Source organism: Patiria miniata, unplaced genomic scaffold, assembly GCF_015706575.1.
Source record: "Patiria miniata isolate m_02_andy unplaced genomic scaffold, ASM1570657v1 HiC_scaffold_30, whole genome shotgun sequence".
In the NCBI taxonomy this organism is placed as follows: domain Eukaryota; kingdom Metazoa; phylum Echinodermata; class Asteroidea; order Valvatida; family Asterinidae; genus Patiria; species Patiria miniata.
Window position 1 is genome coordinate 2,377,900 of NW_024037070.1, and position 15,445 is coordinate 2,393,344.

The 15,445-nt window shown below is 40.3% G+C and overlaps 2 protein-coding genes across 10 annotated transcripts in view; one reads left to right on the forward strand and one right to left on the reverse strand.

Moving 5' to 3' along the window:
* The window catches only part of LOC119739556, a 106,635-nt gene extending 98,121 nt beyond the window's left edge, over positions 1-8,514 (forward strand). For all 6 annotated transcript variants that reach the window (XM_038214539.1, XM_038214540.1, XM_038214541.1 and 3 more), the window contains 2 exons: positions 1,743-1,824; positions 8,188-8,514. In XM_038214539.1, coding sequence (XP_038070467.1) covers positions 1,743-1,824; positions 8,188-8,273 — 168 coding nt within the window. In that variant the 3' untranslated portion in view covers positions 8,274-8,514. The remainder of the gene's footprint in view (positions 1-1,742; positions 1,825-8,187) is intronic.
* Positions 8,515-9,515: 1,001 nt separating this feature from the next.
* The window catches only part of LOC119739558 (cyclin-dependent kinase 10-like), a 43,982-nt gene continuing 38,052 nt past the window's right edge, over positions 9,516-15,445 (reverse strand). For all 4 annotated transcript variants that reach the window (XM_038214547.1, XM_038214548.1, XM_038214546.1 and 1 more), the window contains exon 12: positions 9,516-11,925. In XM_038214547.1, the coding sequence (XP_038070475.1) occupies positions 11,844-11,925 (82 nt within the window). In that variant the 3' untranslated portion in view covers positions 9,516-11,843. The remainder of the gene's footprint in view (positions 11,926-15,445) is intronic.

The following is a 15,445-nucleotide window of genomic DNA, read 5'->3' on the forward strand; positions in this document are numbered from 1 at the left end:
CATTATCAAAACTGGCCTCCAAAAAATGAAAACACTTGCCTTAGCTAAAGGGGGAAAATGTAGTGTTGACAATACTTAAATATAATGGAGAATTGGCACACCACTGTGCCCAGTGTTTATTCGTTGCATCTTGCCGTTGCAGCATGTGTGGAATTCCATGTGTATACCGCCAACCACAAGCAGCACCAGCAGTGGAATTTTGGGAAACACGCTACGCTGTATAGCTACAAGTATACACATTAAGACTTCGAAAGAAACACAGAAAAGTAGAAAAAACATACATGGAACACAGAGATTAAGTTATGTGAATTAACTTGCAGAAATCTTGTATCCCCCATCGGTGTTTGGGTGACATTTTTACAATGTCAAAATCAACCATGTATAATAGCCACCCATTACCAGTGCTGTACACTGTTCCTTCCATTCAATTATCTTCATAGCGCAATCAATTTTGCTGCATGGAACTTGGTAATTTCAATGGGAAAAAACTACAGCGATTTCCTTCTGAATATGGGTCATGGTGATTGTAACAACATATGGAAGCAATTTGTATGTTAAAATAGTTGTCGACATTTTCAGTAAGACAGAAAAGACAATACGAATGCATTTTTACGGATTTTATTCCATACGAATATTATCAAATGCGCATCACAATTATTATTATTATTATTATTATTGTTTGCAGCAGGTCCAGATCAGCTCAATTTGGTGTCTACCTTCAGAGGTACCCATTTTAGACTCCTGGGTGGAGAGAGGGAATTGTAGTAAAGTTCCTTGCCCAAGAGCACAAGCATCATGTACCCTGTCAGGGTTCAAACCCATGCAACACGGCAACACTAGACCACAGCGCCCCACTGTTTAAAGTTTTGTGTTCATAGATGCTGGAAAAATCAAGAAAAATTCTGTTCTTATAGTCTGGTTAACCCTACTTCAGATGAAATGGAGCAATTTATAGATGTCAGGGAATTGTCAGGTCAGGGAACCAGTCTAGCTGACTAGCACCCATTCATGGATGTGTAAATTATTTCAAACAAAATATGAACTAACTAAAGTTTGTAAATTGGGAGCAGTATTTGAATGATGGTTGGAATCATCATTGGAAATTGATACAAAAATCCCACTTTTCTTAAACGTTGTACATTATCTTTAAGTTTGAAAGTATTTATTTTTTTGGGACTGGAGTTCTACACTGTTTGGGGTTTATGACGTAATTGTAAGCTTGGAGGATAGTGACACCCCGCCCATCAATTTGCACCCATCTGCATACCCTTCAACATTTCAAAATCCATGAATGAAATTGAAAAATACCAAAATGCTAAATATATCTTATAAATCTTGGGCATTTGGTGGAATCCTCTTAATTCCATAGACTTTGATAAACAGTATGTAAATGTAGTTATATGCCAACAAAACCAAACTGTATTGCAAAATAAAGGGAAATTAATTATTGCATTAACCCTAACTCCCTAGAATGATTTACTAGTAACCATACCCATTTCTGACTTTGTTTCTGGAGGTGTGCCAACCCAATGTAAAAGACTGTCAGTTTAGGGCTACTGTACCCATCCAGACAGATTCCAACAAAACATGCCGTTGGGGTTTGATGGGTCGAGTTCTGTTAGGGTTAATAGGGTTAAAGGGAAAAAAGCTTGAAGTTTTTTACAAAACTGTGTACCCTAGTCTTATGTATTTTCAAAGTTTGATGTTTTTTTTTTGTGTAAAACCTGTTGATCAATTTTCAGGATCAAGCGTCTTTGTATTCAATGGTGTCACAGTTCTTTCAAAAGCTGCAGGAGGCACACAAGAGCTCACTACACAATACATGTAAGTCAAATTACATATGTAGCACGATATGAGACGGAGGGGAAAACCCCACCCCCCTTTTGTGTTGGTCATTGTGTTACCAGAATCTCAGGCATTCTTTTGATATATTTAGGGGGATATGTTGTTAGACAACAATAGTCTAAGGTTTGCATAGGGCATAGGGAGATCAGGGGGGGGGGTGTTACCCCTCCATCTCATGTCGTGCTGGGTATGTCAAATTAATCACCTTGGTTAAGGAATGCAAAACCTTTGGTTTGTGCTATACAAGGTTTCAAGTTTCATCCATTATAAACTTACACAACTGTGGTCATGTGCTTGAGATCTTCTCAGACGCTCACAACTTCAGCAATGAAGTTGGACAACGATAATTGAGTGGAGATAGCAAGGTCCACCAGAAGGATTAAGCCGGGGGGGGGGGGGGGGGGGGGAGATAGCCAAGTGCGTACGGTGGTCTATGTCTCTTTCAGTCGTGAAACAGGAATGTGCAAAATAGTGATAAAAGAAATATCCCTTATTCTCTAATTCGCCCCTCAATCGCGAATACATTATTTTCAATATCCTGTCCTGGTCCATATTCTTATAGCGAATACTTAGCCGTAGAGTATTACTACATATGCATTATTCCCTAGAGGGCGCCAGCCATACGCTACGATTTATTACCCACAGTACCTTGCGGCCCGCCCGCCATACTTCCTCTCTTCTCGAGCGTAAGGTGCGTGAATGAACGCATACATGAGAGTGGGGAGGCGGGTGGGCACTCTACGGGTAAGTATTCGCTAGTAGAATCGGCCCACACTTGGGGGGGGGGGGGGGGCATTCTGCTGCGCTCTACTTACCCGTAGAGTATTACTACATATGCAGAGTAGCACCATTTTAGGTAGATGGGTTCACGTACGACATGAGAGTGTACGATGTGTAAGGCAGGCTGCAAGGAAGCGTGAGCCCAAAGCCAACAAGATTAAACCCACTAAAACCAGAGGAATCGGCTGTAACCATAATGGGGTAATCCGTCACTGGTCGGTACTGCAGGACGCCAGCGGAGGAGGAACTGGATCCGGTTGCGCCACTGGGGCAGTAGGGAGGGCTGCACAACGGTTCTGCTGTCGGCTTGCAGCACGTCCCTGAAATAACAGGAGATGAATGTGTTGGAGGATTTCCAACATGCCGCTTGCATGATATCTGCAAGGAGCACTCCTCTGAAAAAGTGAGACCAAGAGGTCGCCACGCTACGAACTTCGTGGGCCTGTACTCTGTTCAGGATCGGTCACTCAGACGATGGGAGTCGTATGGCCATCATGACCCAGCGAGCGATTGTATCGAAGGATGCTGGCCGATGTGGCGAAACGTGGTAATGAAGAGAGCCTGGTGGTCACCAAGGTTCGGATGACCAAGGTTTGGATGGTTCACTCCATGGGGCGAATCCAGCCCCTGGAGAGTGCATCGGTTGTGGTGTGGTCTCTGTCCACCAAATGGACCTCTTAGAAATAGATGCCATGCTGGCCACGCCAATGCCGTAGTTGCCATGTGAGTAGGCACAGGCACAGGAGGATATTAGTATCACCTATATGTAGGACACCACAGTTGTGTTGTCGCAATTGTGATTGTCATGATGGGCCAAAAGGGCTGGGAAAAAAACCCTGGCTGATATTGTCCGGTTGAATCCACCATCGGGGACACAGCCGGGTATTCTGTAAACACAGTACCATGTGGGATACAGGGTGGAATCATGATCAAAGGGGCCCAGAAATTTGCAGCAGGCCCTATACAGGCGGCACAGGGAAACCAAGTCCGTAAGGTGCGCCAGTTAGCCATTAGGGAATCGCATCGACAAACATTGGCGATTCGCCCCCATGTCGGGTGAGCCGTGTCCCATTGTACATGTAGAACGGGAACAGCACTGAAATAACTTGGCCATTGGGATGAGATTGGCTGGGATTTAGAATTGTTGATGCAAACCCCAGGCACTTGGAAATTGAGCGGGTCTGACGTACTGCGTGAGTCATTGAAGCCCACTATGTGCCTATGATGAATCTGTCTGCAAGGTTTATGAACATCCATAGACCTTGACGATAGAAGGCACTGGCCAGTGACTTGTTCACAATTCTGGTGAAGACCCTGAGTCTGGCATGCGTTTGTGTCCGACAAATGGGCACTCGAAAACTCCAGGCAGTAGCCGAGTGAGACAGTGTCGACTAGCCACTGGACTGAAGTGATTTGGCCCCAGGACCCGGTCAAAATGGGTGAACCGGGTTGTCACAGGTCTTGTATTCACTTCCGCCAGCTGAACCGTAGCCGAAAGGCAGTGGTTGAGGCTGAAGGACAGAAGGTGGCCCATGTATTTGCAGGGCATCGTGGGGTGGACTAAAATCCACTGCTTGACGGGAACACAGTTTTGGACAAACCTTGGTCAAAATTGTCTTCTCCGTAGCAGTCTTCACCTGAATGGCAAAGAGGTCTCACCCCTGGAAGGGAAGGGACATGAGCCATTCGCAAGTTTAACTGGAGGGCAGAAATCTGACATCAAGAATTGCTGCCCGTCGTCCCTCTATGTTGATTAGGTTCACTGGAACTGCCCAAAGGGAGTTTTGCAGTCAGTGAAAGGCAGAGCCGAGCATGTCGCTTTAAAAATCTCGGCTGTGTAGCAGGTGTTGGGTTCACACAACCCCAATACGTGCGTCATGTCTCGTACCAGGTGAAAAACGTGGTAATCGAGGCTGGCATAGTTGTGTCCTCTTGTTTTTCCTGACGAGGTGACAGGGAAGAGGAAACATCTTGGGCAGAAGGTTCAGACGGCGAGTCTGTGGGAGCACCAAAGGAACTAAAGGCAAATACCAACAAGACTGGAGTGTCCAGAGGGCGAAAAACGTGTGTGTTTTATTAGGGTTTGGGGCCGGACGGGGCTGAGCAGACGACGAACCTGGCTCAGCCGCGGCAATCTGCTTTGAGAAGGCTGACAAGGTTTTAGATATAAGGCCTTGTCATAAGGAGAATTTTTTTTTTTTTTTTTTTTTTACCGACAGAGCTGTCAAAGATATATATGTACAGGTCGACTTGTGTTTAAATTTCTTCCTCTGCTTCTGAGAAAAACATCAGCCTCAGATTGTAGAGGGACCCCAGAGGCAGCAGGGAACTCTGATGTGAATGAACCACGCAGAGAAACCAAGGGCTGGGGTGTGCAAAGTTGATTCACCACCCGAAAGTTGAATCGCCGCCCGAAAAGGCAGGGCCCTGGCACCCGGATTGCCGGACATGGGGGTCGTGGATACGGCCAACGAGGCCAGTGGAGTAGCGGCGGGCGAGGTTGATTGGCCATCCGTATTTTGGGTGTTTCCGAGTTAGTTTGGGGCCATGTGGATGACATAATTGCAGCACAGGGGGAAACCCATACACATGTAAAATGATCGGGAAAAATTGGACGGCAGCCAAAGTAGTTGGGACGTCCGGAACAATAAGGCGGCCGGTACAATTTTGGAGTGGCCAGAAGACTAGTTTGGAAACAAACGATAGGCCTATCAAATGACGGATGTATCGCTCTTGTGCTCTAGTATAAATTACTAGAGCGGAATAAGACGCCTGAAGCATCACACCATGTAACTGTGAGATAACGAAATCGCCAGTTCATACTACTAACGGCTTTCATTTGGAAGGCGAAGCCCCGAATATTCATTGTATTTGCTAGCAGCGAAATAATCGGTGGAACATGAGGGGTTTGCTTAAAACGGAATTTCACGTTGGCTGGTCGCGAAGCTGTGCGTTGGGAGTTAAACTTGAAGTCAATGTTGAGAAGTCCTGCACGTTGAACAACACAGCTATGAAACGAATCTGCCGGTAAAAATAACAGCGTTCGTTTAGAAGATGAAAACACCAAAATGTTGGTGCAGCGTGAGGGATTTGCGAACAGCGAAATATCACGCAGACTGTTGAAAGCAAGGCACCTAAAATTCGGTGTGGCGTGAGGGATTTGCTAAGTAGCGAAATATCACGCTGGCTGATTATTAAGTTGTGGCATTAAAATTAAGAACTTGCAGCCAATTTTGTGAAGTCTTGCACGTTGGTCAATACACCGCTGTGAGATAACGAAATTGCTGGCAAAAATAATTGCTTTCGTTTTGAAGGCAAAAATACCGAAAGGTCAGTGCGGCGTGATGAATGGCTAACAGCAAATTTTCACGCCGACTGGTCGGTAAAGTGTGGTGTAGCAATTAACAACTCTCCACCAATGTGAAGTCTCGCGCATAGTTTAATATACCGCTTTGAGAAAACGAAAGTGCCAGTTAATTACAGTGTTCGTTTCGAAGGTGAAAGCACCGAACATGCGAGTTCGATGCATCGTGAGGGATTTGCTAAGTTGCGAAATATCACGGAGTGAGTGACCGGCAACCTGTGCTGTGCGAGGACTCACTCCTGAAATGTACCCGAAACGACCAAAGAAATAACACGAAAAACTGACCAAAATACAATAAAAACTCACTCAACTTGTAGAAACAACAACAGAAGACAAACAGTTGAAAAAAACTATGAACTTAGCTATAAAAATGGCCGAGTAAAGACCGAGAAAATGTGCAAAGCGAGAGCTCTGTAAATATTCGTCTTTCATGTAATGCCGCTGCGAGAAAAGAGGAAGTATGGCGGGCGGGCCGCAAGGTACTGTGGGTAATAAATCTTAGCGTATGGATGGCGCCCTCTAGGGAATAATGCCCTCAAGGGAATAACGTAGTAATACTCTACGGTTAAGTAAAGCGCAATAGAATTGACTGCCCAGATCCTGAATTATCTTATCTTTACTCTATTGTCATTTGAAGGAAATCTGTCAGCTCCACATGACTGTCCTTCAGCCAAATTTATGAACATGGTGAAAGTCAAAATGGTTTATCTCAAATGGTATTTTCACTGTAGTGCATTCAGGTGTCTGGCTAAATGAGTCAGAGTTGTAACCGAGTCATTTTTTCCCAAGTCCAGTCAAGTTGCAAGTCAAATTTTAGCAAGTCAAGTCTCAAGTCAAGTTTTTTTCCAAGTCAAGTCTCGAGTCATTTTTTATTAAATATTAAATGCACATACTACATACGGGAACTAGTTTATGTGTTCGACGATGGAGCCGGAATAGAAATTGGAATGGGGTTCATCAAAGCGTGCATCTTGTAAGGCGATTTTAAAAAATATACTTTTCCAACATCTTCCCTCAAACACCTTATTTGTATCTAAAGAGTCTAAAAACGCATTTTGATATATAATTTTCAAACTTGTTCCAACATGTTGAATGTTTGAAGGACGTCTGACAAAATGTCCCTCCGAACTTTTTCATTTAATGCATGATGTGAATTCTTTTTGTTTTATGGTGGATTGGGGGTAGCAGCCGTTTTCCAGTTGTTTAAACCCTAGCTGCATTTAGCACGCTTACGGTAAACAACTATCGCATGCTGGTTGCTAATTCGCTATGTACATCTGCATTCAACCGATTATGCTAGTGCGCAGCAACGCCCAGAGGTTTGCGGTTTTTTTTTTGTAACTTTAAGAAACGTGTTAATGTCAGCAAGTCAAATTTATTCAAGTCAAGTCACAAGTCATATTTTTTGCAAGTCAAGTCCCAAGTCGTTTTTCCCCAAGTCAAGTCTCAAGTAAAAAAAATAGCGACTCGAGTCCAACTCGAGTCTGAGTCAGCGACTCGAGTCTGAGTCAGCGACTCGAGTCAACAACACTGAAACGAGTAGGCCGTAACGTTCGTAACTAGGAATTTTAAGGGCTTAGCGTGGTATGATCAGTGTGTGTGGCCAACCGTTGATCAATAATTGCTATGGAGCTCTGCGTGTTCTTGTTGTCTGCGTATGCAGCCAGTTTTTGAATAGTCATTGGGTTCGCTCGCTCGCTCGAAAGTGTAGTATACTATCCATATTTCAGACAGATAATCATCATACTTAGAACTTGTGTAGGTCAGTCATTGAATTCATCATCAAATTTAGCCATTCAACTTTCCGTCCCTTAGTTGTTAAAAAACACAAACAAAACAGGAAAACAAAAACAAAAAAAGCAGAATTCCTGAGACTTCTATATTGATGTTGATCATTGTCAGCATGTTCCCCAAGTTTATTACATAAGCTGTAGACAAAACTCTTGACTAGATCTTCAACATCATATATGCCATGCGTACAAGTGGGAACAGTTCCATTCTGTTAATGCCAACGATATTCTTAGTACCGATATTGATTTGATGTATGATCAATCCCTTTGCCTGGGAGATGGACTGTAATAAGTACACAGAGAAATTGTCAGTTGCTGGGCCACAACCAGCAAGAGCTGAGAATCAGCCTGTTTGTGCCTTTTTGCTGTAGCTGATACATCATGTATATATTTTCCTTTTCTTATTAGGTGGACAATCAGCTCTTGTCTTGGCCATATGTCAACTTGATGAGAAAGACCAAACAGTTCTCAAGAAACTGTTGATTAATGAATAATGTGTTGATTTCAGTCTAATGGGTCGCATAAATAAAAACGATCAAATGCTAGGAAGTTTAAAGCAATAAGTAAAAGCATTTACTTAGGATGAAGCAAGAACGAAAAGCAAATGCTGGAATCCGTATAAATTAAAGTTTCCTATGTTAAGAATTCACTAGACAACTTGCCAGCAAATGCTTCTTACTGTAAGATCGATTGCATGGATGATCTGTTATTGACAGTTGTGTCCAAACTGGCACACACACACAGGGTTTACATGTAGGGCAACAGTCCAAATCAAGGTGATGCATACATTACAGTACATGTAGTTTATTTGATCCTCAAATCCAGTAAAACAATAAATAATAATTTTTTCTTAATACAGTATATAGGTTCCCTCACCCCCCAATTTCCAGAAATGTTCATTCACTTGTGAAAGTCAGTCATTTATTTTCGTCTGAATTTGAATACACGTCTTTAATCCCATTTTAATTCAACGAAAGTTCAATCGTTTTCATTGTCCGTGCATTCAGTTTTGAGAAACAGACGGCCAATAAGGTTACCTGTGCATTCATTTACGCAAGCATACCTTTTCTAAATTGATTTCAAGTTCAGCTAATTTGATTGACGATTAAAGAAAATCTGGTAATGAAAATCTTGTATCTGGTGCCGAATGCATAAAACTAAAAGTGAAATAGAATGGGGAATGTTTGAAATCGCTCTCTAAAAGTGAAAAAGAAGTCTTGTAAAGGAATCTAAATGGACATAAACGAAAGGTACTGCTCAATTACTTAATTGATTGAACTGAAATGGAATCGAATGCTCTGGTAGCGAAAATGAAACACGTGCTCAGAGCGATTCTCAAATTCAGACACAAATGAATGACTAATTTTCAGAAGTGAATGAACATTTTAGGAAATTGGCCGGGAAACCTATCCTTATATCAAAACGCTTTACAAAATATCAAAACCACATAAAAAAGTAAACCAGTTATAAAAAGTAGCAGGCAAAAATGATTAAGACAATTTTTGCAGTTGCAGAATACAGAAATTATACTTTCATGAAAACTTGTAAAACTCCACAGTGTTCTGATGACAGTCACAGTTGCATACAAAATATAGACACATATTTTTGTGAGTGAAATTGTACTAAATTTCAATAGCAAAAGCATTTTTATATTAAAGTACGTGTATTGAAAAAAAAAAAAAACATTGAAAAGATACATTACCGAATAAATTGGACAATTATTTCATTTCGTTCAGTCCCAAGAATGCCATTGGACAACTCCTTAGTCATTCTGTGCTGCATTAAAATCATCGTAAATAAAATGCAAAATTATTGTTCCTTCTGGGAATGAAATTTATACTAAAAAAATGTATACAAATTTGTCATAAATGTGATTGGAAATGAAGTGTATGGTATTATATGTACTTCATAAAGTATGTTTTAATTCTTTGCGATTAACATGATAAATGCATCCCTTTTTGCGCAGAAGTATTTGCCTTGAAAACTTACCAGTTAATTAATACTTGAAATCTGAAGCATTTACTTTTTTTAAATTCAACAAAATAGACGCTTATAGTCTAGCAAAAGCTAAAAAGTAAATACTTTCATATTTTAGCAAATGTAAAAGTGCTTGCTTCATTATATTCTTACAGATCAGAGTAAATGCTTAAAAATTAGTAGTAAAAGCAAATGCAACGTCTGTGCAAAGTTTGAAGACTCTGATAGAAGTGAACAGTAAAAAAGCTGATAGGGTTACAAAAAGAACCAGTATTTTTCTTGAGTACTGGATTATTATAACATTGTTCCGACATTTCAAACCAAAAATGTATGTACATGTATTCTGAATTACTTGTTGATATGTATTTTCATGATGCAGTGCTTAATTTGTATACATTTTGTACAGGATTTTGCATCATTTCTTTATAATATAATACAGTAGGCTATATGTTAACACCATCCCTTTTATTGAACATTTGTGTTTGCCTAAAGCAATTGTCAAAAATAGAATTGAGCAATAAAGTAGGCAGATAATGTTTTCAAAGTCTTGGAAAGTCTGCTTTGGTTCACTTGTCTTGGAAACAATGGACAAATGTATTATGACATGACCTCTGACTAATAACCAGTGGCATGGCACATTCAGACATGGTCTTGGGTATGCTACACTCATTATTCACACATTCACATGAATGTTTACACATTCTGTGGCATTTACAGTAGGTTTGTAATGAGTGCCTAATGTAAATCAGTTCTTGGAAAATAGGAATCGGTCTGGCAAGCGGATTGTACGGTATATGCCTTACATACAGTGTGCTCTTTGTGGACACAACTTTGTTCCTCTGGGATACGCATGAGTAGACACTTTGTACTTTCATTGTCACTCAATTCATGTAACAAAATCTGTCTGGAATGAAAGCACTCAGTCTGAATGACATCAACAATTGAGAAAACATCCCAGTAATACTTGTGCACTGCAGATTGCTTTGGAAGCCTTCTTTTGGTGGTATTGATATGGTGATGTGGTGAAGACAAGTCCTATTAATGCAATAGACCTGATTCATGAGCAAGCCAGTTTTGATCGTGTTTGCTGAATGTATTTTATAAATTGTAAAGTGTTGAATTGGATGATGCCAACTATGTATTCCAAGCCTCAATTTCAACATTTTTTTTTAATTGTGGCTTAAAACATTAGGGTATGTTTAAGCACACATTGTAAATTATTCATCTGAGCACTGCTGTCATTTCTATTCGCAAGTTCCAAAAATGAAGATTTTACCTGCCTTTCAATTAAAGCGGCCGACGCGTGAATAAAGCCTATATAATTTTGAGAAGACCACTTGTTATCAATAATTATTTATTTATTATCAATACAATTGGATCACCTGTACAATGGTAATACTTGGTAAAACCCCCTAAATGGCCTAATATTCAAAAAGGGGTTTCCTGACCAACTTTTATGTTGTGCATTTGTTGTTATAAAGTAATATTGCTAATGCCTTTAGGCCAGAATCCTGAGACTGGGTGGTTTACAGTCTTTGAAGTGGTTACACATTCAATGTTGACGGCGTGGCTGGACTTGGAAAGCTTTTATTTTCAGGGAATGTCAAGGCTTTCCAAAAGAGCTATTACAAGAAATAAATGCATCAGGTTGTTTGGCCATGGTTGCACCACTGATTCATCTGGTTTGCATGAGTTGACTGACAGAAAACATTGTAGAAACCTTGTGCAAATTTGATACATATTGGCAGAAGATTTTGACTTATGCTAATATTAATATAATGTATTTCAGCAAATTTCATTCCATTATTGAATGGTTTCACTAATTTTGAACAAGAACACACGTTAATGGGACTTCCCTTGGCAATGTTTTTTCAAGACTATTTTAGATCAAACCAGATATTAGACAGTTGGTTGGATGTCATCCAGCAGTGCAGGGCATGAACCAAGCTCAACATTAGCAGAAGTATCAACCAAGCTACATGTACTGCTAACATTGGCCTGAGGAGTCTATCGAGTAATATGCCACTATAACATGGTTTGAGGCTGGACCGTCCATATTGGCTCCATTCATTTTGAGATGACAGTAGTCATCTCTTGGGTTTCTTTATTGCTACAGTAGAGATCTGTGGTCCAAATGCCTGGCCAAATTCTTCTCTTTTGTATGTCACACTGCAGATAAATTGAGAAAATATCAACAGATAAAGTGAGCAATATTTTGGTGGTGGTGTATTACTACTGGAATGCATAAGTACGGTTTTCAACAAATACATGTAAATGAACATTATGGATTCATCTAAGGTTATATCATTGTACATTATACAACAAGACTTTTGAGTCTAAATGTGATAACAGAAGTGTTTTCTTTCTACAGAACAAGCTAATAAACAGTAAGAATGATCTCACAATCTTAGTCTGAGACTTGCTTGTAACCTGCATACATTTTTTTTCTATAGATACACTTCTTCCCTTGGTCCACTAAAACCTTATAGTACATTGTAAATGTGACCTGTCACCATGAAATGAGCTTCAAGTTGGAAATTGTCCAAAGCCAAAATTGAAGGGCGTGGTCGATTTTTGGTTTCAGGTGAACCTTAATCTGTAAGTCCTATTCTACATTTCTCCATTTTGTGTGTTCTATCAAGCATCTTTAAAACCTGTTTTCATCCTGGTATATTATTTGACTCTTCATTCACTGTAACTCAACAGGAGGATTTTCAAATGCCATTTTCTCAAAATGTAGTTTGACTACTTCAAGTAAATCGGCTGTCTATATTTCCATTAGGCCCCCCAAAAAGTCTTTGGTTTCTGGTATGGAGCTTGCCCTAAAAGTGGTGTGGCGACACGTCCCCCCCCCCCCCATTTGTTTTCTTCAAATGTCGGCTGATGTTGCAGATGACGCTTTGATCCCTTAAAACTCTCAAAATATCCTTCACAGAGTGGAGCTTGAGGTGACCTCAGTCAGGTCATAAGACTTGAGAATTCTTCACCTTATGATTTCAATCGACAGGAATATTCTTCGGAAACTTAGGATAGTTAAGGCCAAACAAAACTTTACGGTAATGGCCTGAAAAAAATCCAGTTAGGTAGGTAGGAAAATAATTTTATTTCACCTTTTTTTTTTTTCCATTTCAGACATGCATTTGCGCGTTCTTTTGCAGTTCGGTTTGAAACCCACTATTTACATTGTACGTGTACTAATTTCTGTTCTATTCATAATTCATAAAGAATGGAGTACCGAAGTGTGACGTCATTTAGAATCAGAAAGTGTAGTGCAAACGAATGGAGTACGCGGGCGTGTTGGTTCTCGGGCTGAATCACGCGCTAATGTCTTTTACACACATTTTTGTGCGGCGTGACGTATTCACTTCGGTACTCCATAGTCTCATGTTGAAAACTTGTGAAATCAGAGTTGTACTGATTCTAAAACAACAAAAATTCATTGCATGTATGGCAAAAAAAGGGCACAATTTCGACCTCCATAGATCAGTGCTATGGTTTAAATGTTAACATGCATTTAAGCAACTTCCAAATTGGAGGTGTATTTTGTTCATCTTTCATTCTATTGTTGTACACTTATTTACATTTTACCCAGACTATGAACCTATGGATTGCTGGATGATTTGTTTTGCACTCAGTGGTGCAAGGTGTTCCATTAACAACAGTGCCGAAACTCACAATGCATTTTTAAAAACAAGAACTAGAAAATAAATAAAAGTGTTAGCACAAGGTTACATGTATTCTGTTTTGAATATATTATGTCAGCCTGTCAGCGTCTGACTATTTACTCTCTGGGTATTTGAAATGTATTGCGAGACAAAGAGCTTCCTGCTTCTCAGTCCAGCTAGTGCCTACACTGGACCTGGGTGATCATACTCCCAAGAAAACTTCAGACTGATCCAGATCAGAGGAGTTGAAGTTCACCTATTTATTCTTCAAGAAACACAGCACAACAATGTTCAGTTCGGTTTTAAGTTTTACATAAATGAAACCATCGGCAGATTGATCATTGATGGCAAGACACATTGTAAAACAATCATAGTACATGTGTGTACTGGACAGGTCTCTGACAGAAAAAAAGTCATCGGCGATTGCAATTTCTACATGGTACATGTGGTACAACACAATTTGATCAAGGATTCATCATTTTTTTTATGTAAAAAAAAAAAAAGTAAATAATTTCACACGATCATGATGACGTTCAATAATAAGGCGCGGGAATTGCTACCTTTCCCGGCCGGGCCAGCCAGCGTTAAGCTGGCGAGATTCGATCAAATTTATTGAGAAAGCAACTCATGCATGGGTTCTGTCTTGCTTGTCGTATCATGGAGCCATGGTCAGAGCATGTCCAAGAGCGCTAAAAGCATGCTTTGTGGCAAAAATTGCTTATTGTTATTGTCCGGAACAAACAGACTACCAAATTCATCACATTTCTATTTTCAGCAACTATTTGTAACGTCAAAAACCCAATTTTTGGATCGCGACTTTCTTTTTAAAAAAATCAGCAAGTTGTCAAAATGTTATGGACAGATTCATTTATATTTTAAGGGGTGCTTCAATCCATTTGGGGAGTTTTACATCATATCTCGAATAAATTCTTTACAAAAATTATATTTTAAAGAACTTATTTTCAAACAAGGAAATGTTTCGGACTCCATAAAAAGTATTATTTGTAAGTTTGAAGCAGTGGAAATGCTGGTAAATAGTTCTTACAAAAGAACACCCCTAGATGGTAAATGATGTGGTCTGTAACACTGCACTATACACAACACAGCACATGCTCGCTTTTCACAGTGAAGGCACACATACGTTTACCATTTATTTCAAAGGCTTGTATCTCGTACGGAGATTATTCACCGATCGTTGAAGTAGCTGTGCAATTAAAGCATAGCTCTTATTTCCAACAGCATAGGCCAAGTTCGGGCAAGGACCATTAGTCGACTAGTGGTTGATTTGTGACGTACCTTACGCCTGCGCACTTATAGCAATGTGCGAACGTCTCTAGTCAAACGCTGGTCAAATGTCATCGCAAAACTTCTGGATCCTGGCTCTCTGCTAGCGTTATGAATGCACGCGGCTATTGGTTACCAGCGAAGCAACCAACCCCAGTGGGCTGGTTCCAAATAGTCGACTAGCGTAGTCAACCACCGTCGACTAGACAGAGTTCGGGCAAACGTTAGTTAACCATTGGTCAACTATAGTCCTTGCGCAAACTTGGCCATAGCAGATGCTAGTGCTATTTAACATGTTTAATGCCTGAATAGAACTCACTTCCAGTGTGGAAAATGGTTACTTTCATTGCAAATAATTGAAAATAATGCACATTTAAAATTATCAACTAGCAAAATGGCAATAAAAAATTTGAGGTAGGCAATTTGGCCGCAAAAAAGCCAGGTCGGTCGGGTTACCGTAAACACACCATTCTTTTTGTTTGGCCTAAGACAAAAATCTGAGAAAACAGTAACGGACCATAGCGACATCGACATAATGCAGGAGCTGCTAGGCTGGTCATTAGTCTGCTCCCTTACAATCAACACAAAGGCTGCAGCTGACAAAGCATTCTCCATCGCAGGACCCAAAGAATGGAACAGAATCCCACATCTCATCCAAGACTCAACATCAATGCAGACTTTCCAAATATCTATCAAAACTCACTTGTTCTCCAAAATAGTATCCACTTTCCTGTACTTTT